This window comes from Myiozetetes cayanensis, unplaced genomic scaffold (genome assembly GCF_022539395.1).
Source record: "Myiozetetes cayanensis isolate MyiCay16 unplaced genomic scaffold, myiCay2020 scf12, whole genome shotgun sequence".
In the NCBI taxonomy this organism is placed as follows: domain Eukaryota; kingdom Metazoa; phylum Chordata; class Aves; order Passeriformes; family Tyrannidae; genus Myiozetetes; species Myiozetetes cayanensis.
The window spans coordinates 9,727,706-9,752,225 of record NW_026086826.1 but is presented as its reverse complement, the minus strand read 5'-3'; the positions used below and the strand labels follow the sequence as shown (position 1 = coordinate 9,752,225).

The 24,520-nt window shown below is 44.6% G+C and overlaps 1 protein-coding gene across 3 annotated transcripts; it reads right to left on the bottom strand.

Moving 5' to 3' along the window:
- Positions 1-289: 289 nt before the first annotated feature.
- PRKAA2 (protein kinase AMP-activated catalytic subunit alpha 2) lies at positions 290-23,934 on the bottom strand. 3 transcript variants are annotated; one of them, XM_050306950.1, is made up of 10 exons: positions 23,806-23,933; positions 17,229-17,370; positions 15,233-15,326; positions 13,763-13,907; positions 12,808-12,895; positions 10,053-10,277; positions 8,248-8,752; positions 6,415-6,541; positions 5,905-6,178; positions 290-1,841 (listed from the first exon to the last, which is right to left on the bottom strand). In XM_050306950.1, exons 1-9 carry the CDS (start codon positions 23,897-23,899, stop codon positions 5,940-5,942), a joined length of 1,659 nt encoding a protein of 552 aa, XP_050162907.1. In that variant the 5' UTR covers positions 23,900-23,933; the 3' UTR covers positions 290-1,841; positions 5,905-5,939. The 3 variants fall into 3 exon arrangements, with proteins under 3 accessions (XP_050162907.1, XP_050162908.1, XP_050162906.1); XM_050306951.1 differs by having other exon boundaries at positions 290-995; XM_050306949.1 differs by having other exon boundaries at positions 290-6,178; positions 23,806-23,934.
- Between the last annotated feature and the right edge of the window lie 586 nt (positions 23,935-24,520).

Genomic DNA, 24,520 nt, shown 5'->3' with positions numbered 1-24,520 from the left:
CTGAGTCAGCAAAGACCAGTGCATCAGTTCTGCTGGATGAATGTTAATACAGAAAACCTCCAGGCCTGGCTCCTGGCATGTATTTTGGGTTGGGGAAGCTGTTTAAGTTGTTCATGTGTATATTCTGATTCCCCTTCCTGCCCCTTTGCACCACCCCCCAAGCCTTCAGGGCATCCATGATCCCACAGCTGAGATGTGCGAGGATCTCCAGAGAGAAACTCTTAACAGCCAACTCCAGTCCACAAAAAGGCACTGTGAAATAAGTAAATTTTAAGGATTTGCTGCTTTTATCTCTTTTCATCTCTGAGTTTATTAAAGTGCAAATGTCAACCATGGAGACAGCTATCACATGCAGTGCAGTACACTGAGAAACACTTTCCACACCATAAATGGAAGGAAAAAGGCTTCATTGTGATTATCTAATGCACAAAGGACAAAACTGAACCTAGGCTTTGGGCCCTTCCACAACAGCTACCCCCAGAAGTACTAAAGCATGAATCTGAAAACAAAACCTTCTCCAGTCTCTGAGTTGACAAAATAGAAAATACCAAGAATAATGGAGTAATTATAGAGCTCAGGTGGTTTTTTTCTGAGTTTCATGTTAATTATATGTTTGAAGGGATGCTTATACTCAGAGCTTTTAAAAGTTCATTATTTTTAACGGAAATATTCATATAAATACATAATATTATAAATCATAAATACTCCTTAGAGTATGAATAAAAAAACTACAGTGGACTAATACCATTCATCTCTGTCATAGAGCTGAAATTTGTTTGCCCAAAAGCTGGGTCATGCACACTACAATTATCCTGGGATTCAGTTTTGCTTTGTGCTCTAAAAGAAAAAAAAACCATAACAAATGCATTGAGGTACAAAACATGTGAATATAACATGATACAGAACATGCTTTCAGCAACGAGAATAAATATTACCATGTCTACAGTATCTACTTCACAGCTTTGTGAGATGAGGATAAGTGAACTATTTCCAAACTGTAAAAAAAAAACCAAAACAACACCAGAGATGAATCTTACAAATAAACTGTGATTTTTAAATTAAGGCAGCTTCAGCAGGAACTTCAAGGCTTTTGTTGAAAATAGATTTTTGTAACACCAAAAGTGTACTCGTGCTTGCAGGTAGAGGTCTGATATACAGTCCAGTTCTCCTAATTTTGATGATCAAAATAAGCAAAGATCTGTGCATCGAATACCAGATTTGCTCTCTGCAAAAGTCACTGTTCCGTCAACAGGTGTAATGTGGGAATTCTGAAAACCAGTTCATCTCTCGGGCATGGGAGTGAGGTACCTTCTGGATGAATCGTTAACTCCATGGCCGGGAGGCAGACTGGAAATTCAGAATTACAAGAAGCTGTTGCTTGTTTTATAAGTAAATGATGAAAAGGGATATATAAGGGAAGGGCTAAGGAAGCCAAAGGAAAACACTAAATGGAAAGCCCATACCAATGTAACACCTTAAGAAAGGCGACTCTAGTACGTACATCATATACCTGGAACAAAACCAGAGCCTAAAACTTTCTAGGAAAACACTGCAGGAGCTGGAGCAGGGATTTGTTTGGCTCATCCAGATGTGTGATTCTTCTTCCCTCTCTCCTCTCAGCTAATAAAAGGGTGAAGCCAAATAATTGCACAACAAATGGCTGGTACTTCAAGTATTTAGAAACACGGCCTGCATGTCTCACCGGGGGGAATTCTGCATGAGCTGGGGAAATTGTGCACCTCGTGAAATAAAGCTGCGACTTCCAGCAGTTCTAATGTATGGCGAAGGCACGATTTCATGTCCTGCATACAGATCTCTCTTCCTTCTACAGGGGGTGCACACTGATGGCAAAGAGCAGTAAAACGAAAAGGAGTAGACAGAATGGTTATTTTGTTCAAAATTCCTCTATTCCAATATCCATGCCATTATAACCACATGCAAAAATGTATATACAACAGATACTAACCAGCTGATGCATTTTTTTACAATACTGCCATATATTATATAACCCTGTGCTTGTACACACCTTGTGAAATGCTTAAACTGGACACACAGCTGAAGATGCATTTCTGACCCATTAAGAGAAAAAAAATATCCCGCTGCCTTCACCTGCTCAGCTCCAACTCCCAAAAATAAACCTACCCCAAATCCCTTTAGCACCAGGGCTTTGGCTGGGGAGGGTGGAAGGGCAGGATACTCATGGCTCCTGATTCCGCCTCTCCTTCCATCCCCAGACGAGGCCATGTTGGGTCCAATGGGGTCAGCTAAGCTACTCATGGGCTTTACCTAAAAGAGGGTGTAAAAATAGCATCCCTTTTCTCCAGGTCCTCTTGCATGCTGGGATTAGTGTGTGTGATGGCAGTTGTCCAGGGCACACACCTACTCTGCTAGGTAATAAAGCTGAGAGGCCAATGTCAGGGATGCTACTTACATTTTATACATATATATGTGTGTGTGTGTACATATATCTATCTTTTCCAACAAGAACAGTACAAGCTATTTCTGAACTAATTCATCCAGGAGCTGGAGGTTACTGCTAGAGCCTATCTGAAATCCAGATCCTTTGCATTTTGTCTCTCTCCCTCTCAGGCTGAAGCGAAGTTTGGGTGACTTTGTGGCTTGCAAAGCACAGCTGTCCAGTGGCTTCTGAAGAATTGCACTTGGATTAATTCAAGTTTTTGTAGTTCAAATAACGTCTACCCTGCTTTTCCCGATGCTTGTGCATGTACCAGCATAACTCAAAAGAGCTGACCACAGTGTAACAGTGTAAAAGTTAAACTTTTCCTCTGGAAAATGTAACTGGAGGTCAGCAGCTTCTTTGCAGCTGGGGAACAGAAAACAGCCTATTTGAAGGTAAAATAAATAATTAAAAAAAAAAAGTTCTCAGGAGTATCTCAAAGTGCAGCATGGATTTAGGTAAGGCTGTAAGGGACAGTTCAATCCGATGTGTTCTTTGAGGAGCTACTTCCATCAGTCCTACTCACTCCTCTGCCTCTGCTGACACTGAGCAGGAAAGCTGCTTCATCTCTTTGTGTCTCTCCATATGTAAAACTGAGTTAACTCCTACTGCCTTCCAGGCAGGACTGGTTTTGCAGACCCACCTAGGAGTTAATGTTTGTATGGCTCTGAGAAGATGCCAAGTGCCACGAGGGCTTATTCTACCACCTAGAAATCCCACCTGCCTCCAGGAAGCACGTATTTCCTCCCAAGGGTATTTGCTGCTGTTTAATACTATTAGTTCTGCTGGGTAGAAAATCCCAGAGGACAAGAGTCAGTTTAGAAAAAAGACATCTGTACATCTACCTGCTTCTGAACCCCAGATTTTAACGCACCAGCCCCTTATCAAGGGAGCTACAGGTGTTTCTAGGACAAGCAATTTGGCAAGATGCTCAGTTGGGAGTAAAGATTTAAAAAGCCTTTTACATTCCAAATACATTTTACTCTTAACTGTTTCCCAGATGGAAGTGAATGTCTGTCCCTATGGCCGCTCAGCTGCCCTCTTGTGCTCCTTTCCAAAGGGGCTTATCTCCAGCACCCAAAATCATTTAGGGCTGTTTGCTCTTGTCTCAGCATTGATGCTTGTGGGTCCTTTCCAACTCAGAATATTCTGTGATCCAAAAGCTGCTACAGGGCTGGGTGCTGCTCAGCTTTGGCTCTGGGGTGGATATTTTTTTTTGCATGCAGAGCCTGGATTGTCCATCCTTGCCAGATATGACCTACTCACAGCACAGCACTGGAGAAACATCATCTGACAGCCACCAGACACAGCACCAAAGCCATCCTCCACCCTAGAGTATTTATTTAATAATCATAATATACTAAAAGGCTCATTACAAAACCTAGGAGAACTACAAATATTTCCACTATTTCTTTTAAAAACAAAACTGTTCTGCTGTGGGTTTATAATCCACCCACTGCTGGGTTGGATTTAATGTTCAAGAGCTCAACAGCAAAACTGATTTTTTTTTTTTTTGAAGTTTTCTATTTTGTGCGACTTCTGGAAAAATTTAAGTCACGTTAGCGAGAACCCAAGCACAATCTGTAACAAAAGTAAGGCAATTTTGTGTCTTTAAAAAAAAGGGACTTCAAGCTGAAAATGTCCATTTAACTGCCAGTAGATGGCAAAAATATCCCATATTTGTCTTGATTACCTTAAATGATTAGTAAAAAAGGTTTAATGTGTTGTTCTCTTCCTTGCTTCTCATAGAAACTTGCAGAAAGTATAAATTAAAGTGCAACTGTACAAAAAAACCTAGCAAAAACCCTCAAAGGGTCATAAGAAGCTATCAAAAAGATGGATTAATTTTTTTTCAAGTTGAATGACTGTATACCTGGGACCAGCAAAAGTTCTTTGCTTTGTTTCTTAAAACAGAACACACACAAAAAAAACCAAACAAACATCAAAACCAAACCCTCCACCCAGGATTTTTTTGGCAAAGTTTTCATAAAGCATTTGTTCCTTGACTGATTAGACTATTAGTTTGCAATCAAGCAAATGGAATTAAATACCACGGCAAAGCCAAGCAGATGCCAACGCTGCCCATTAGATTAAGCCTGAGTAATAAAAAATAATTCTTTTAAACAAAGAAGTCTCACATGCTTTAGGGTTTACCCTTGAATAACAAGAATTTAACCTTAAAAATCCCAGTAGTTTGTCTTAAAAAAAAAAAAAATCCTATCCTTCAGATAGCCAGTAGTAAAGAAACAGTAAAACTCTGGATATGGATATCCCTGCCTTATCAGCGGAGTGGTGAAGGTCACAGTCCAGTGGGCAGCAGCAGGACGGGAGAGCCCTTCGGCATGAAAAGCAAGTCTCTGGCAGCACAAAGAGGTGAGCAGGGGAGGGAGGGAAGGCAGATTTGGCAGTGATTTTAGGGTGGTGACAGCAGGCAGAGGTTTCCTACAGAAAGGTGAGACGTAAATGCTTTGGAGCTGTGCGATGCTGCCGGCTCTTGCCCAGCAGTGATGATCCCACCCTTAGGCAAACTGTGGGCAAAGCACTGGGTTTTTGGGTGAGTGATTGGCATCCTGCCCTCCATTGGTGGCTCACCTGAACCCTGCTTAGAATTCAGCCCCTGGAGATGGGTGGTGAAGTGGGGAGGGTGGGGGGTTTGGATGGGTATGGAGATTAAGAGCTGGAAAAAAGGCAAGCTGCCTTCAGCTCCGAACGTGGTGAGCAGGTCAGTGCTGTCCAGAGCTCTTAGAGGAAATAAAGCACCTTAGGGACACTCCTCTGCAAAGCCTTGATACATGGAGACTTCTCCATGGCACATTTGCAACAGGACCTTTGCACATCCCACTTTCCCTCCCCATCTTTAGAGGGGAGGGGGGAGAAGAGGGGAAGGAAGTCATATTGCACTAGTGCAGAAACGTCTAAGTAGCTGCTACTTTTGGGAGAAAAGTGTAACCAGAGGCTACATCCTGGTGTGAACCTGCAGAGCTACTTCATTACCCCTCAGCTCCATTTCAGGTAGCTCCCGGTCCATCCCTCTGACCTGGCCCAGCCCATCATGCCCCTGCTCTACACAGCAACATGGAAACTCTGACCTCCCAGCATACTGTCTACATTGCAGGAAGCCTGGGCATGGCTCCATTAACTCAGGATGAACCAGAGGAGAGGCATTTTCCAAAAACTCATTGATACATTTGCTACTTTACAGCCACGCCAACGTTTCCCATTGGGTTGACTACAGATAAAAAAGGGGTACTGGATACATTTCACCAAGCACAAGGAGTGAAATGAAGTTTTCTTAATTTCCTCAGTGCCTTGTTAGAGGGGAGCATGTTTTGGGTCTGGGCCTGGCTCCATGCCACAGACAGTGGAGTGGAGGGGGCAGAGGAGGAACAATGAAGCAAAAGAAACAAGGGACAGACAAGTCAGACCAGATCCTCACAGTGCAATACCGTGTGCGGAGGGACTGGTGCCTCGCCAGCACCCATCAGCGAGCCAGGGCCATGATCAGGCTGGCACACATCTCGAAGAAGTCCATGGTGTGGCTGCCCAGGCGTGGGGTCACCGAGGGGATGCTGCCGACGAAGGAGCCACTCAGGGAGCCCATCAGGGACTGGCACTCGGCGGATGCAGCAGCATCGATGCTCAGCCTTGGACGGTGCAAGCCAGCGGCAGAGCAGGAGTGCTGCGGCGTGGAAGAACCTGACCTCTGCTCCATCACCTCATCTGGAAAATAAAAAAGAAAAAAAAAAAAGAAAAAAGAAAAAGTGAAGTTCATTTGGCATCTGCATTGCAGGTTTGGTAAGGGACTACCAACAGTAGTGGAGACAAATGGATCAAAAGGGCTTTCGCTGACTTGAAACAGCTGCATAAGCACTTCAAAATGCAAAGAGTGGTTTTTAAACTCCCAATCTTGCCATTCTACGTGTTTCACATCTCCCACTGCACTGTTTCCTACCTACCATCGATGCTTTTGAAGTCCAGGAGATAGCTGCGGTTGTCCACCTGGTAGAGCTGCAGGCTCATCTTCACGTAGTTGCCCGTCACCGGGTTCTTGCGGCGCACCCTCAGGTGGTAGGCGTTCACCACCTGCAATGGCAAACCTGCTTTCAGGAGTAAGATTCAAGGCAGCAAGAAGAACATTTCTTTCCTTATTCTCTCTAAATACAGGCAGTACATGTTCTGGGAAAAACACAGTTTCTAGGAAGAACAGTGCTGACAAAATTAGGCAAATGGCTTCATTTCCTATTTCCTCCTATCTTTAAAAATGCTTTTAGGGCTCTGATTCACCAGATGCTGGCAGACAAAGCTGCTGTGACCCATCTGCCAGGCACCAAACTGAAGTTTGCTCCTCCCTTACCACCAGCCATAGCCATATGAGCCAAAAAGTCCCCTCATGGACCCACGTGCAAGGACAGTGTCCATGAAACCAGAGCAAGCTGAGCAGAGTGACCTCTCCCATCAGCACAGCTAAATCCAGTGTTTGTGGATCAGCCTCAAGCTGTGTATTTTTCCTTGCTGCTTCCCACCTCCCAATCTGCTTCATCTCATTTACAATGAGATCTTTTCTCTGCACTATATTTATGAACCAACTGCGTGGATGGGAAAGCTATTCTGATGAAGAGTCACATCTGAAGTTATTCTTAGGGGGGGGGAAAGACTATTGTGAAACCTCCTCCTATGAAATAATCTCCACTGCCTACACAAAGACGTTGGGCTGACTTGGTTTGTGCAGCTGTACCAGAAATACAGGAGTTCTGCTCACTCTCTGTAACCATGCAGCTAACAAATGTCTGGCTGGTGGACCTGGCAGCAGTCCATCTCCTGGCTGGTGCACTGAAATTAGGTTTCTGGGAGCTACTTGGCTTTAAAGATGTCATATTGCCAAAAAATAAGGAGGAGACAGGAGGCTATAAAGAAGCAGCACAGTGACATTCACCGTGTACAAGGCTTGGGACCTGGAGCGAGGAGGGTAATTCCTCTGGTGATGAAGATCTGGGCTGAAATTCTCCTTACCTTCCTCCTGATGCTCGCACGAGGCTGCTGCGAAAGGCCCACAAGTCAGGAGAGCTCACCTCAGGGGCTGCACCAAGATTTAGGGAATCAGGCTCATCAGCAGATATTCAGGGCTAACTCAGGGGTTAATTATTCCAACTTTGAAAAAGATTGTGACTAAACGTGTAGCTCTGGAGAAATATCTGGAGTGGGTACTGTCAACTAAAACGTCTGGGTTTAAATCAAGAAGCTGAGCCCCAAACTGAGGAAGCAGTAAGGGTCTGAAAGCACATTTGTCCACAAGGACCACTTCATCTCCATCGAGGAAAAGACACACTCAAGGATACAAATCCTGCCCTTTATCTGTGCATCTTTAAGGAAGATGAATACTGTGCCATTTCAGCACACAGACTGACAGGACCAGGCAGAAATAATGAGAGTTCCTTTCCTCAGAAGAACTCAAGATGACCTCGCAAGGAATTAGCCACTAAAATTAGAAATGTGAACAGCTCCTCTTATCCCCACAGCTAAACGAGGCAGAATCATCTTTCCAGCCAAAGGCTTAGAGCACTCAGAAGGAAAACTCTTATTTCACGCCCTAAATAAACACCACGAGCACTGAAGCACAGTTGGCACCTTAATTCACTGTGTCTCTATTAACGAGAAATAGCAGGATGATTGCAAGGTGTGGGCATTTATTTGGAAACAAGTGAGGCTGTAACCACACTTATAAACCTCCCTGAGCAATTCAGATCATAAGAAAATGATGAAAAGCACCACAGAGCACCAGCACTCCCTACCTTCCACTCAAAGTCCAGCTGTTTCATAGCCCGGTACACCTCGGCCATAATGTCATAGGGTTTGCTCTGGCTGCGGATTCCCAGGTGCCACTTGGCCTTTTTGACAGTCAGGGGTTTTGGCTTTGTGGTGTTGAGGGCATCCAGAGGACACCGTGCCTTGGGGCTGTCCGCTATCAACGGTGGCATCCGCTCGGGGTGCGGCTTCACCCCGGGAGGGATGTGCATGGCACTGTCGTCCATGAAGGAGCCGGTGGGGGGGCTGGAGGCGAGGTAGAACTCGCTGGCCTGGTTCATGATCCTCCTGTTGTCGATGACAAGGTGATAAGCCACTGCCAGCTGGTCCTGAGGGTCACCGCTGTACAGGCTGTTCATCACCTCCGACTCCATGCACTCAAACTTCTCGCACACTTCCCGAACCGCGTCATCATCAATGACAGTGGCATCGTAAGAAGGGTCCTCTGGGAACAGGTAACTGGGCAGCTCCTCCTTAAACCACTCATGTTCCCTAGGGAATGCAGAGAGAAGCCACCATGAGCTCTGTGTGAGGCAACCACTGCCACCAGTCCCTCACTGGCTCTAGTCAAGACTCATCCTCAGCTGCCAACAGGGGAGCTCAACCCAGCCCTGCACAGTCCCCCCAGTACTGGAACAGCAATGAAACTCTGCTCACTGGGCTTTGAAGTACAACCTCAGCACTTAGTGATTCTCACACTTTCGGATTCCCATGGATCTGACAGAGATACAGAGCATGAAAGATATCCAGGTACCCATTTCCCACTGATTTACAACAAAGTCTAATATAATTGTCTAAAAGCCATGCAGTGCCTTGTCTGTATGTTCTATGTATCAACAGTAATCTCACCATACGTGCTGCTGCTTTAACATGCAATCAAATCCTCTAGTTTTAAGGAATTAAGGAATAAAAAAAGAGCAGTTCACATGGTTTTACTTGAAGGGTAAAATTAAGGCCATGCATTGAAAATGCATTAAAAACCTAAGAACGCCTGAAAGTCCTAGAAACATTTATGTGTAAGCTTAGCACACCAGCTAGATGTAATGATTACTATAAATTTCATAAAATGTATATCAGGCTTCAGTTTTACAAAATGCTTCCAAAATGGCTCAGACTGTGAGAATTTTGAAGTGCTACTAGCAGCCATGAACTTTTAATGATCTCTGCAGACAAAAATATCTGCTTAAGGGCCCAACTGTTCCCTTTTCTTGGAATTTCCACAGTGATGCATGCACATAAAAGGTTCATGGACACTGTGCTCATTGACTAGACAAAAATACTACACTGTATTTAAAGATGAACCATTTGCTTACATTTTAAATTATACCCAATATTTATGGATTAAGTTAGCAATTCTTGTGTTTCTCCTCCTTTTTTATTGGATAGACAGTAAGTACAGTGATTACCTTCTTACTCTGAACTACCTAAGAAGGAGGTGGTCTTGACATAAAATAATGAAAAACAGCTGGTGGATATTAAGTTCTTAGGCTTACTCCACGCTATAACTGGTTTTGCTAAGTGCTATTAGGAGATTTTTGACGCTATTTTATATAGAAATATATATATATGTATATAAAATATATATAAATTCATCACCCACTGCCAGCCAGTAGCACCCAACTCTCCAGCATCACAGAAGGGTGCAGGACTGCTCCTTGAATCACTTGGAACAAAAGCCATCTGGATTAGCTGACTACTCCTGTAAACCACCCTGCCCACCTGCCAGCAGGTGACCCCCTGCCACCAGAGCCCCCCAAAGGCAGCCAGCCCACCCCAGCCCACCCGAGCTGACCTGATGTCCTTGATAGTTGCTCGCTTGAGGGGGTCAACCTGCAGCATGTGCATGAGGAGAGTGGCAACGGAGCGGTTGAGGTATTCAGGGATGTAAAACACACCTCCCCGAATCTTCTTGAAGAGGGTGGGGACGTGTTCGTCGTCGAAAGGCAGAGTGCCACAGAGAAGGGCGTAGAGGATAACACCGCAGCTCCAGATGTCCACCTCTGGGCCAGCATACAGCCTGCACGGGGGCAAGGGCAGGAGAAATGTGTTAGCTCCCATCCTCTCCTTAGTTAGGGTGCAGATCCCACTGGGTGAGCTGGGCACCCCTTGCCAGCTCCACCAGGGACAGAGCTGCAGCACACCCTAGGGCTGCTCATATGGTTCCCCCGGATCAAACCTGTCTAAGCAAAAATTACTCAGGGAAATGACATGGCAGAGCTGGCATTGGCTGGCCACACTTCTCTGGACAGCCATGTACACCCCTGCCTCCACCAAACTCTCCAAAAAGCCAAACCCTACATTTCCAAGAGCTCTGCCAGGCTGTTTGTTCCAAGGGATCAGACAGAAATTTCTGTTCATTCAACAAGGCAGATCAAAGAGCAGCAGATACTCTATCTCTGAGTGTTTATTTTTGGTGGAAGTTTGTGTGCTGGTATGCAAGTGCTGCCGCTTCCGACAAGCTGCTAATGTGCTCCCTGGCATCACCAAGTACGGACACCCCAAATATACAGGATTTGCTGCTGCTTGTTCAATTTGCTTATCTCTTTTTGCTACAACTGACGCTTTCTCAGAGATTTTGGGAGGCAGCACTTACCCTTGGGCTGTGAAACCCTACCAAAATACAGAAGTTGAAATGGAAATACAAAAGTCTCTTCATGAAACCTCAGCATCCTGCATTTGCTCCTCCTGAAAAGCATTGCTGAAGACACAACAGTGTAGTAAAAGCATTGGTCATGCACACAACCATTTTCTGAACACCCCCAAAACAGTAGGTCTTGTTGCCAAGGGTGAGACTTTCCTGGCCAGGGACAGCAGCAAAGTCATTTTGGAAAGGCAGACCATTAGCTAGATGCCCTCTCAGTCCTGCCTCCATGCCTGATTCCCCAGATCAGAAACCTGATTCTTTTGCTGATAACTGCATTGCCTGAACAGTCTTTTGGACTTTTAGACCCAAATGAGATGCACTTTTATGACTCTGAAACCTGAGCTGTCATGCTCTACTCTTTTTGTGCACTACAAGGAAGGGCAGCAGGAGCCAGACTCAGCTCCCCCTGCCCCACACACCCACCAGCAAGGCAGGAAGAGTGGATCATGCCTTTCCCTCCCAAATGCAGCTCTCACATGCTGCTATAGCTCTGAGAAGAGGGTATCTTGGCACACTGACCAGGAGTGTGAAACTCTGGCATCCCTGATACTGATCCCACTATAAGTAGGACCAATCCTGGAGGGATGCAGCTGTAGCCAATGAAAATGTCCAACATGTAGGCTTGGTTTTGGTTTTCTTTCTTACTTTTGTTGTTATTAAGCTGTATTGCCTGTACCCATGGAATGATCAGGCTCTGCACACAGGGATTAAATCCTTCTTGCTAATCTGCCATGTGCCTTGTTTCTTATACAAACAAAAAAACAAGTCTGGCCTTTATTGAAAAGGACATGGAAATAATATTAATATTTTTTTGGAATCCCAATAGAGTTTCTGGCTTTGTCTCCCTCTTGACAATGAGGATTTACTTGATTTCCCACATAAAGCTGTAGTCAAAACAGGTTTTTGGATGCTATTCTAATTCCTAGGATACTCTGCCAACACTTGCAGTGGTGTAAACAGGGATAAAATAATAATAACCACAGCAAACACACTCTGAACAAAATGTTGTACTTAAAAGCTACAATTATAGGCAAAAAGAACACTGAATTAGGAAAAGGAGTGCTCATGCAAAGGGCACTTCAAAGATAGGGGGCAAAAATGGGCAGTTTGAACGACCACAGAGAAAACTGAAAATTTGAAAATCTGTATTTGCAATCCTTGCTATGCTATTATGGAGAGAATTAGTGAAATATGTACATTCTATCTAATTTCTCTTCCTGACAATAAAATAGAGGAGGTAACACTTTTGTATCAACACATAAAAGTCCAATTCAACCTTGTGGAGTGTGTTCAACACTCCGTGTGCTGTACAGATGTTTCATGCTGAGGGATGCAACCACACTGGAGGTTTGTCAATTCAATTCATCAGTTCAAAACAAAACTCCAGTGGTTGAACCTACTGCCATGACCAAAATCCTAGCTTAAGGAACCAGAAGACAAGCATTTGCAATGCAAGAGTTTCAACAGTGTTGGGAAGTGATTAAAGATCCTTCTGGCTCTTCTGTTAGTGAATGGTTTTCCTCATTAACGCTGTGTTTTATATCACAGGTGGGCAGGAGAGGATGGGGGTTGCCTGGAAAAGCCTTACCATCTGGAACCTCTGTATCTGCATCCAAAGACTAATTTTCACCCTCTTTAATTAATATAAACAGTCAACATCTGGTATTAATAATCCCTCCAAAGTAAACACCTTTAGCAAAACATGGTTTGCTATTACAGTTATTGAGAAATAAAACAACCAAAAAAACTTTCAGATCTTTGCCTGTAGATTCAACCAAACATAAAATACAGGCTGGAAGGACTACGCTGCTTTTACTAAATTTGCAAAGCTTTTTTCAATGTCAAGAACAAATTTAAAGTCCATGTGCTTACATAGGCTCTGATTAGAAATGGAATGTCTTACCTGCCAGAGATTACTTCAGGGGCTGCATAATTTGGGGAACCACAGCTGGTGCGTAGAAATTCACCATCTGACATCATGTTGGACAATCCTAGAAACAAGATGTTTATTACATACTGATGTTTGATCTGAAGGTCCAGGCACAGAGAACTCCTGGTGCACGGAGGGGGAGAGGTATAGCAAGTGGAGGGGGAAATTTGGAAGGGAACTGTTGACATAATTTAGATAGATTACTTCAAGCTGGTTTGCATATTATTATTATTATAATCATCATCATCATTATTGTCATTACTGGGTTTTTTTCCCACCCAACCAAGGAATATTCACTCCAGGCTAATTTTGCTTCTCTAAGCTGCAAATCCAAGAGGACAGAGGAAAAGAGACATAATTCATCCCAGAGCAGTTACTTTTTATGGGAATTAGGTGGAGTTGTGAAATGAGTAAATCTTCAGAAGGATTTATCACTGCTAGAAAGGATTCACCAGGACAGAGGTGGTAGCCTGGGTATTTTAATGGATTTCAATCAGTAATGCCACTTAAAGACTCCTGTTTCTGCTCGTTGTAAAATAAAGTGAGGCCAAGAGCACATGGTCAAATGTACTGAGAACATGCATGAAAATAAACACACACAGCCAGCTCACCCTGGATTAACTGCACAGAGTCTGTCTTAAACATAAATTAGCTAAATCTTTATGTTAGGTGATTATACTAAAACATAGCGAAGATTTACAAATTACTTCGTTTCTCCGCTCTGCGTGCCAGTACAGAAGCAGCCTACAATAAGTAATCCCTGCTTTTGCAAAAAGGCCAGTGTTTATAACTGTGGGCTTTTCAGGTAGAGCAACTGGTGGTGGTTAGGGAAGCAGGCTCTGGGTTTTGTAAGGAGCGCTACACCGACACGCTCCAGCAAGCACCGCGGGGCTGGCTGCGCTCCTGGAATGCTGCTGGGGTCACATACCAAAATCAGCTATCTTTGCATTCATGTGTGCGTCCAGCAGCACATTCTCTGGTTTCAGGTCTCGGTGGACAACCATGTGTCTGTGGCAGTAATCCACCGCCGAGAGAATCTGCTGGAAAAGGCGTCGAGCTTCTGCCTCTTCAACCTGCGGGCGCAAAGGGAAACAGCCCTGAAAGCTGGTCTGCCTGCAGAGCTGGCAGGGGAAGGTTTGACTTAGCAAGGAGCCAAAACGTTCCAGGGTGCAGAGAGAAAATGACAACGTGCCTGCGACCAGAAGCAGCAAATAAAGCAGATTTCTCACCCTTGTGTTTTATGGTGTATTAGTGTTTGTAAAAGACACAGCTCAGAGATGAAATGTGAAACTTCAATTTAGGTAAGCTATCAGGAAGAACTTAAAGGTGGCACCTATTAGACAATGGCCTGCAGATCCAGACTGGACAAAGCACCACAGAGGATGTTGCTGGGAGCAATTCCTCATGGATAGATGGCTTTGGAAACAAGAGCTGAAGGTGAAATACTATGATGGTTTTAGTTAGCTATGTAGCTAGATAAGCTATGAAGTTGTACAAGCTATATTAGAGAAATTATATTTAAAATGACTGATTATTTTTACTGATGAATTCTGAAAGACTCCCTTCATGAAAAATTGAGTTTCTGAACAGAAAAGTTCAGAAAGGATCCAAATTAGTAACTGAAAAGATCTAGGTTTGTAAAATGTGCAAGAAATCAGAACTGTACATACAAAAGTAAGTAGAGTCAGCTCCATCAACCACTGCACTGCATATGTATTGATTTTGTAGTACAGAGAGGAAATGTGTGATGGGCTGATCCTTCACCTGAAGCCTTATTCTGGATGTCCATTTCAGCCCATTTTTCTCTCCTTGCCCTGCAACTGCTCCCTGCCTACAAAGATGTCCATGGAGCAGACACCAGTGATTTTCTCTGTAACCATAATATCGCAGTTCATGGCCTCAACCTACACTTTGGGTGATTTATACCCAGTCAGATTACTGGCATTTGAAAATGTTGTTCAGATAACTTAAAAAGTCTTCAGAGAACCTGACATGGAGCCAAGGGGGGCTCTGGGAGAGATGAATGACTGGGGTGGAGACCACACTGAGTGGTCTTCCTCTCCAATGCCTTAAATTTGCTGCTGAACCATGGGGGTTTTGACAGGCAACCCATAGCTAAAATTTACAAAAATAAGCAAGTTTTCCAAATATTTTCACTAAGCAACACGTTACCTTGGATATTTTGGTTTGAGTATGGAAATACACCAGACAACGTTGCAAAAAATCACACACAACTTTAAGCGCGAGCCGGGTACGAGACGCTCCAGACGGGATTGCTGTGAAGCAACTTCTATTTTGGGCCTTAACCTAAGCTGTGTTCCCCTTAGCAGTAGTTTTGCTTCTAAACATCATCCTCTTCCCACACAAGTGTTTGGGCTGACATGGTACTGGCACTTACACGTCCGTGCTTACAGATGTAATCAAATAATTCCCCACCAGATACATATTCCATGACCATGAAGAAGTCTGTTGGTGTGCTGATGACCTGGTACCTTCAAAAACACAAGTGGATTTAGAAAAAACATATAATTAAAAACAGGGAAAGGCTTCTAAACAGATTATTAATTTTACACCAATGCTTGGAATAAGCATTTATTTGGATCTTGCATTTCTAATTGCCTTCTCTTTCTGAAAAGCCATTTCTTATTTCTTTCAGCTATAATCTTTCACTTGTCCGTGAAAGGACCTCTTTTAAACAACCTATGATTTTCCTTCAACCTTTTTAATAATCCTCTGAAATCTCTGCTAGGCAATCTTACCACATTTAGGACTGTTCTGACTTTCAAATTTCCATTTTGGGTAAGATTTGCATCAACAGCTTTAGAAATGAAAGCTTGGTTAGCTGGGGGCAGCAAGAGGGTACATCTGGTTTCCCTCATATCAAGGACAAAGAAGAACTCTAGGCAGCCTCTTTTGGACAGGTACAGAAACAAAGATGAGACCCCAAAAAAGTTATTTTTCAATTGTAAATCCCTCTATATTCTAGAATGGGGGAAAAAAACCCCAAGTGTCACCTTTGACTTGCAAATTGATTCTCCATTTTCATTCAAAATGATCCCTGAGCTCTGCAAGGGCATTTCAGTGTCCCAGCTGGAATAAACTGCCACTGATCAGCTGAGGTCAATGCAGCCCCAGGAATTCATAGCAGCACCAGCTGAGACCTCCCTCTCTTTTCTTTCAGATTCACTGTTTTATTGTTGACTTTTTTCTTTTCCCCATAAATGAATTTCATGCATTTTTACAGCTGGGTTGTAATTTGAAACAAACTGATTTCAAACAACTTTCAGAGGTCATCAAGGGAACATGTGACAGTTCCACAAATATCAATAGCATCAATCTCACTTTTCTAGAGAGCTTTGGGCCCAGACATCTAAGTTATTGTTAATTGCCCAAATATCTCTTTTATATGCATTTTAAGTTATTGAAAGACCACAGCCTCCTCCTCACCTCTTTTCTTTATCACTGTATTCCACGATTGCAATGTGTACCACAGGATACTGAAATTGCCAAACTGGGTTTAATTTTTAGGTTTTAATACTTTGACAAATGTGTGAACAGGGCTTAACTTGCAGGATGCTGGACACACAGCTGAGGAGTCTTGCTGGCTTTCTCATGAAATAATACCAATCTGTTCTCCAGTAAATCCATGGAACTGTGAAGTTACTCTAAAGTCAACAGTTGCTGCATGGTTAGTTATTTAACTGTAGGGAGAATTTGTTTTCCCTTGCCTCTAAGTCCCAGGTATTTGCTGTACCTCATGCCAGTTTTAAGGCTGACCTAAATGTCAACTTATCCTTAGAGTTACCATTCAACAGCTTTCTTTTATAGAAATGCCAAAGATATTATCAAGTGCCTCATTAATGTGGACTGGCTGCACAAACTGGGGATTGAGAAGGAATCCCAGAGCTGGGGTGCAGGTGCTGATTTACAGCTTAAACTCAGGTTGATCAAAGTGACGACTTTGAAAACTTATGTCTGAATAATAAATTTTTTAAAAATGTTCTTTTAAGCTCTGGATAATCAGTCCATTAAAACATAAATCCTATTGACTGGAGGCCAAGGCTTCACTCTGTGAGCCTGACCATGCTGCAATTCATGGAATCATAGAATGGTTTGGGTTGGAAGGAACATTAAAGACCATCTAGTTTCAAATCCCCTGCCATGGGCAGGGACACCTTCCACCAGACCAGGTTATTTAAAACACCATCCAACCTGGCCTTGAACACTTCCAGGGATGGGGCAGCCACAGCTTCTCTGGGCAGTCTGTGCCAGTGCATATTCCAACATGCAAAAACTTGATAAAGTACATTTTTTACTATTCTAAGCCACCTCCTGAAATGAAGTCAACTGAAGAGGCCTTTGTAGACAGAGAACTAGACTGAAAGGGTACTTACAGTTTGATAATGTGAGGGTGCCGGAAGAGTTTAAGGTTTTGAATTTCTCGTTTGATCTTTCCAACCACATCCAGGCTGCGGATTTTCTGTCTGTTCAGTATTTTTACTGCTACTTTGTGCCCTGTCAGCTGGTGTTCACCAACTATTAGAAAGAGAGCATTGCAAAGTCACCAAACAGTGAAGCAAGAGTCATGCCAGCAGTTTAGCACACTGTGATTTATAAGCAAAGAGCCACTCCTGAAGGGAAAAAGGCAAAAGATGAGGGCGTGAAATATTTTAAAATTTTGTTTTGTCTCTTCACTTCATTGTTGTCCCAGTGGAGTCATAAAATACAGAACAGAGGGGACTTATCTGCCAAAAACACTCCAGTAAATAAAACAGAGTGAGTTACTGGAGGAGGTCATACCCCGAGCTAATTTGCAAGGATTTATAGCATGTAAAAGCTAAATTAATCAGAAACAGATATATTTAAAAGGCAGAGGAGAATCTCCACTGTAACACACTGGTTGACTAAATCCCTCATAAACCCGGTCTTAAAACTAGACCATCATACTTCTTTTTAAAAAAATTATATAGGGATTTTCCCTGCCCAAAATAGGACTGCAGGATTTGCATTACTAAAATGAATTTCTATTTATACTTCCTCAAGCGTGCTCCTTGGTTTGATGACAAGCTGCAGGAACGCTGCTGGACTGCAGGAGCAAATTCTGCTTTTAGGAAAGATTCAAACTTCAATATGGGGTTTTATAAAATGCACTTAGTTCACTGAGATGCTGATACTTATCTCCTGTGCTCAGGGACAAACCATAACCACAAACTGGGAGCAGTACCACTGTCATTGGGGGAATTGTACTTAATAGTGTGAAATGAATTCAGCATGTGATCCATTTGTTATCAATAAACAGACTACACAAAAAAATAAAAAGCCCCTAGGAAGCAAGACTTATATTGAAGTTAAGGGCAGAAACTGCTTGAAAACTGTCAATTGGATGTTTATATCTGAAAAAGGTTCTTTGTCCATGAGCTACCCATTCTCAGTATTTTCTAATGTGATATTCAAATGGTGACATATGGATGGTTTCCTAAAGGCTGCACAGAAAACCTGCTTACAGTAAATATTTGTGCTCTCTAATTATGAACGTTACCTTTCCAGTAATAACATAGAGCTCAAGGAGTTAATTAGCATGAGCAAACCTTGTTATTACATTATTAGAGCCTGTAATTTTGGAGGTTCTAATGAGCTGATCAGAAGCAAACGGTGTGAGAAGGGCAGGGCAGCAGTGCCGGCACTGCTCAGGGCACACCAGGTCACTATTATTAGCCACCAGATAAGACCTGCCAGAGATTCTTTCCTCAGTAAGAGCATCCTAAAAATAAAACACTTTACTGCCCTTGAAAATTAAAGCACCACTTTGCATGTCCATTTTTTTCCTCGTAATACTTAAAACTACTAGATGAAATGAAAATAAACTCAGCTTTGCAGTATAGATGCAATTTAGGGATTAGCTGAGGGCTGGAGGAGGCAGATAATTCCTCTTGTGCAGTGCAAGGAGAGGGCTGTAAATAGTCCAAGGAGGCCTTTTCCCTGGTGTATCCGTAGAGAGAAGAGAGCAGGGCAGTGCTGGGGTTGTCCCCATGGCAGGGAGGCTCTGCTGGAGCAAGGGTTCACACAACAGCACATGTGCAAGGGGTACAAAACTATGCTCATGGGAGCTTGCAGGAGGGCTGGGATACAGCCTCTTCATTCCCTGCAAGCAGTTCTATGAAAGTTGTGCCAAGAGTAGTCTTATAAAGGGCACTGATCTCTCTTTGCCAAGGTTGTCAGGGTATATGCACAGTATATGTTACACTGAGGAGGCTGGGGAAGCATGACAGAAAGGTGCAAGACAACTTCAGCACGACATCTTCGAGATAAAGTCCTTCCCTAGCAGTATTTCATTAGGTCAATTATAGCTCTTTCTTTCCTGGGAGCACAAAAAAAAAAAAAAAAATACTTTGAAAGCTGCCCCTGATTAATTCAGCTCCATTAAAGAATTTTAACACACTAAGCCATAAGTTGGAAAACTGAAGAACAGCAAAGCAAAGAGGTTTATCACTGAACAAGGACGAAAACCTTGATTTCTGCCACCCTTTCTTTCAGGACAACCCTTTCTGGCCTTACTTCAGCATATGCTTTGAAAAAATTTTATTATACACTTGAGGGGAAAAAAATTCCCATGCCTGGAATGAATAATTACTGTTTTTAATACTATTGCCAAATAGTTCATCCCCTTTCCATCCGTGACACACAATGTGTAACTCCACGAAGGTTTGCTAGCACAAACACATTAATAATTAAAAATAAACAGTCTATTTTGTAATCCATCTTTTGCTTACAGTAAGCATCAGATACAGAGATATTATTGTTTCTGTCCCCAGTGACTTGTTAAGCCTCCTTGAACACCAAGAGAGAGAGACAAAGAGAGAACACAGTTTCCTATGTGGTAGGAGACTTTAAGCCTTTGAGGTCTCTCTGGTTGCAGCCTGTAGTTGCTAGAATTTTGACACGGGTAGTAAGGACAATCTTCTCTCTGCTCACAAAGTCACTGTCTGACTCTATACACTGGAGCACACTGGTGGGATGATCTGGCCTCAAGATCACCCAGCAGTGGCAGGTCCCATGTTCCCCACAGGCATGGAAGAGGATGGCTGTGCAGCTCCTCTGGGTTTGTCTTCTCACTCCAAGGGTGAGCAAGGGTGGCCTTGGCTGGTGGTGAAAAAGCCTCCTCCCTCCCTCCCTGGATTAAGAGCCCAGTGGGAGGAGGGAGGGCTGAGCAGCAGCATTAGAGAGGGGATTGAGCATGTCTTGTCTTTTAGTGACAGGGACTCAGGTAAGCTCCACCAGAGCTTAGAACTAGCAACTAGGACTCTGCTGGGGTGAGCAGGGGAGATGGATTCAACACTGAAATGAGGAGCAGCAAAAAAAACCAAACAGCCATAAGGGTCAGGTGGCAATACTGACCCTAAACTCCAAAATACAGCACCAAACAGGACAAAGTGTGAGTGTCCTTTTCTGCTACCCCATCTGCTCACATGTGTGACAAGAACACTTCAGCATCAGATGCTCTTACAAAGGGAAGAGATAGAATTAGTTTGGAGAAAAGACTCTTCTCATTTACTTATTTTCATAGAAGAAAAACCAAGGAGGAATAGTGATTATAGTACCACAAGCATATATAACAATTAAAAACCCTTGACAGCATGTTTCTTTACAGCACGTTTTTTAACTTTTGCAAATGCTTCAGGATAATGTAAAAGTTTATGAAGGAGAGAGAAAACTTCTTTCCTATCACCTATGCTGGCTCTTATCTCAACCCAAAGTTAAAAACGAAATCCATCCAAATCATATATTTAGCAAAGCTGTATTAATTCTGCCCCAGTGCCACTTGCTCATATGTTATATCACCCTTCCTCTCCCTTTCCTTTATCTGCTCAGTCTCCTTTAGTTTATCACCCCTCTGACACAAGGTTTGTCCTTCAGCAGCAACGCTACAGTGCCTGGGAAAACGGGATCTGATCCCAACTGAAGGCCATGGAGGTGTCATCATAACGACATAAACATAACCCAAGCACTGCCAGTCCTTGAGGGACCACAAACTGGTCACCTCGGTGGTAAATAAGTGTGGGTAAGAAACCACCAAGGCCCCTGGGAATGTCGTGCATGGCATCACATGGAAAAATATTTGAGTTACTTCACTGGATTTTGACTGAAGCTCTCTCCAAGCTGCATCCATTGTGAACCTCATTGTGTGATGGCTGTGGTCAGGGAGAGTTCCTGGGGACCCACAGGGTGGAATGTACTCATGACAAGCATAGGTTGTCTAATCTGTTCTCACCAATCCCCAGTGGAGGAGACGCCACCTCCTTCCTTCAATGCTTTGCTAAATTCAACATCCAGGATCTTCTCCACAGTTCTATTTCTGCAAATTAATCTTACCTTTGGCCTGGAGGACAGGGAAAATAACTATACTTGGTAAAATCCTATGTAATTATGTTGATCCTTGGCACGAGACCTCCTATCCATTCACCACATCAGCTCCTGACATATTCCTCTCTTCTAAAAGATGCTGTATCCTCATCACCATTTCCAGCTAGAATGTCAGTATTATCACCAAAATCTTGCTCTCATCTGCCAACCTATTTACTCCCTTCCATGACTTGGGTGGACTTTCTGTAAATGAGATCAAGAAACTGAATGGGCTTAAACCAAATAGTTTCTTGCCGTGTTCAGGTAGTTTTTAGGAGGATCAGTTTCCTGATGACCCAGAAAGTGCTGAGCCAGAAGAAACATCCCAACAGGGGGCAGGAACCTTTGCTGTCACATCTCTGGTTTCTGATGGCTCAAAGTCACTTCAGCTTCACCCACAAATTCAAGTTCTGGTTAGTAGCCAATGTCACTAAACCCTACCTAAAAAAATTGTAATTTTTAAAATTTCCTTAATAACAGTAATCCTTAAAAGTAGTAAATTATGATTCATTAACCTTGAGGAGTAAGGCAGGAAAAAGTGCCTCAAACAAAAGCTTGTGCAAGGCAGAGTTTGAAGAAAACACATCAGCAACAGGAAATGTCACTGATGGCACCTGCCTTCTTTCTGAAAAAGCAATTATTATACACAACACACACAACACTTGAATCAATCAGGCAAAAATCTCTTTACTTTTCTCATGTGAACATAAGTTTTTCTAAAGCTCATTTAAATTAAAACGCTAGAATTTTGTATAATTAGGACATTTCATTTCTTCATCTCAGTTTCCAATCTCAAGTACAAACTTCACCTGTCCGTTGTAGGCAAAACATTAAGGAAAAAAAATTTAAAGGATACTACTCATCTATAAAGGATTTTGAGCTAAGAAATCTCTTTTACATTATTTGAAATGTTTCTTTGGAAACTGCCAGTTTTTAACAAAGTCAAGTCACAGGTGGGGTGAGGGATATTTGTGCTAGTTAAGGACAAAAAGTCTTGTTGGTGGGCTTAAACTGGTCTGCCTTTGGAGCAATTTTTGAGGTCTGCTAGTATAGATTTAAATGGTCCTTACTGTTAGAAGTATTTATTCCGGTAATTCTTTAATCAGTAAATTTTTGGTTTGGGATTAAACAGAGCAATATATTTTTAGGGCCCTGATTAATGGTCACAGGTGGATTTAGCTCCAGTGGTTGTGGTGGTTTCTTTCCTCTGCTGTCAGTTTCGGTTTATTTTAAAACTCCAGTCTCCGAGTGCAGGCACATCACCCCTTTACCCAGCCACATCCCAACAGGGTGGGGGACACCAAGTGGGGCAGCTGCTACCTTGGCTCAAGCTAAACCCATTTCCTACTGGGAAAGACAGCTATCCATTATTGCTTAGTGAATTTTGCTGTTCTTTTGTTTTGGTTTGGTTTTTTTGATATCTTGATTAAAAAATAAAATTTGAATGTAATGGCAGGACTCACAGGAAAAAGAAATATGAATATTCACAAACCTTACAGTCAGATAAAGCAAAACTGGTACCTTCAGAATGTGAGTTGGCTGCTCTGATATGACTGACCAAAGAATTCTTGTGTGGAGCCTCAACCCAACATGATCCCTCCATCCTACCATCCTGGAATGGTCTGGGTTGGAAGGGACCATAAAGATCATCTCAAACCAACACCCCTGCCTGTGCAGGGACACCTTCCACTAGACCAGGTTGCTCAAGGCTCTATCCAGCCTGGCCTTGGACACCTCCAGGGATGGGGCATCCACAATTTCTCTGGGCAACTTGTGCCAGTGCCTTACCGCCTTCACAGTCAAGAATTCCTTCCCAATATCCCATCTAATTCTGCCCTCTGTCAGTGCAAAGCCAGTCCCCCTTGTCCCGTCACTGCATACCCTGTCAGAAGGCCCTCTCCAGCTCTCTTGCATCCCTTTAGGCACTGAAGGGTGCTCTAACATTTCCTAGAGCCTTCTCTTCTCCAGGCTGAACAACTCGACCTCTGTCATCCACGCCCGACCCGACCCCTCCATCCCCGCCTGCTGCCGGAGGCGCTCCCAGGCTGCCGCTCTCTCCCTGGGGCGATGCTCGGAGCGGCGGCAGCACAAACCCCTTTCGATCCCCACTCCTCACGCCCACCCGAAGCACCTGCCGTCCCCTGGAAAGGGAAGGTGCAGCGGGGACCGCGGCCCCGGGTCGGAGGGGCAGGATGCCGGCAGTGCCCGGTGTGCGGTCCAGCCTTCCCATCACCTCCCTCCCAGCGCGGGAGCAAAGTTTTGGTGGGTCGTGCCCGCAGCACCCGCGGCTGTGACACCCCGCGCTACCGAGGGGCAAGGGCTGCACCTCCCACCACCCCCGTCATGCCCACCCCGGGAAGCGGCCGCCTCCCAGCCCGTGCCCCTCGCGGAGGCTCCGCCAGCCGCTCGCCCCCCGCCGCCCCCCGGGGATGCTGCGCGGCCCCGGCGCGCCGGGGGAGCCGCCGAGGGGAAGGGAGGGCAGGGGATGCGGGCTCGGAGGCCGCGGGAGCGGGGAGGAAGGAGGCGGGAGGCGGCGGCGAGGGGACCCCGCCCGCGGCCGCGGTACTCAGCTCTTGACTTTGCCGAAGGTGCCGACCCCCAGCGTGTCCCCCAGCACGTAGTGGCCGATCTTCACCCGCCCATCGTGCTTCTGCTTCTCGGCCATGTTCGCCCCCCGCCGCCGGACCACAATGCACAGGGCGGACCGGCGCGGCTCGGCGGGCGGGAGCGGCGGGAGCGGCGGGCGGGGAGCGCCGGGCACGGCCCGGAGCGCGGGGGCGGGGGCGGGGAGGGGCGCGCCCGCCGCCCGGGACAGGTGGGAAGGCGAGCGGGAACGGGGAGAGGTCTTTGGCTCCGGCTGCACCTGCCGGCGGTGACACCCCTTTAGGGCGGCATCTGCCTGCGGGTGATATCCTCCTCGAGCGGCACTGTACCTCGGAGTGCACCCTCCGTGCCGCACACCTGCCTGGGTTAACTACCATTTAGAGCAACATCTGCCGGGAAGTGTCACCTTCCTCAGGTGACGTGGTCCTTGGGATACATCCTATGTGCTGTGCACCTGCCTGGGGTGACATCTCTTCAGAGCAGCATCAGCCAGAGATGACACCCTCGGTGCGTGCCCATCTTCTGGTGCACCCTGTGGGGTTTCAGTGCTCCTTGGGGTGCATCCGGTTTGGGGTGCACCTGCCTGGGCGTGACATCCTCCTTGGGTGACACTGTCCTTGGGATAAACCCTCCCTGACACACACCTACCTGGAGAGACATCCTCCTTGGGGTGATACCATCC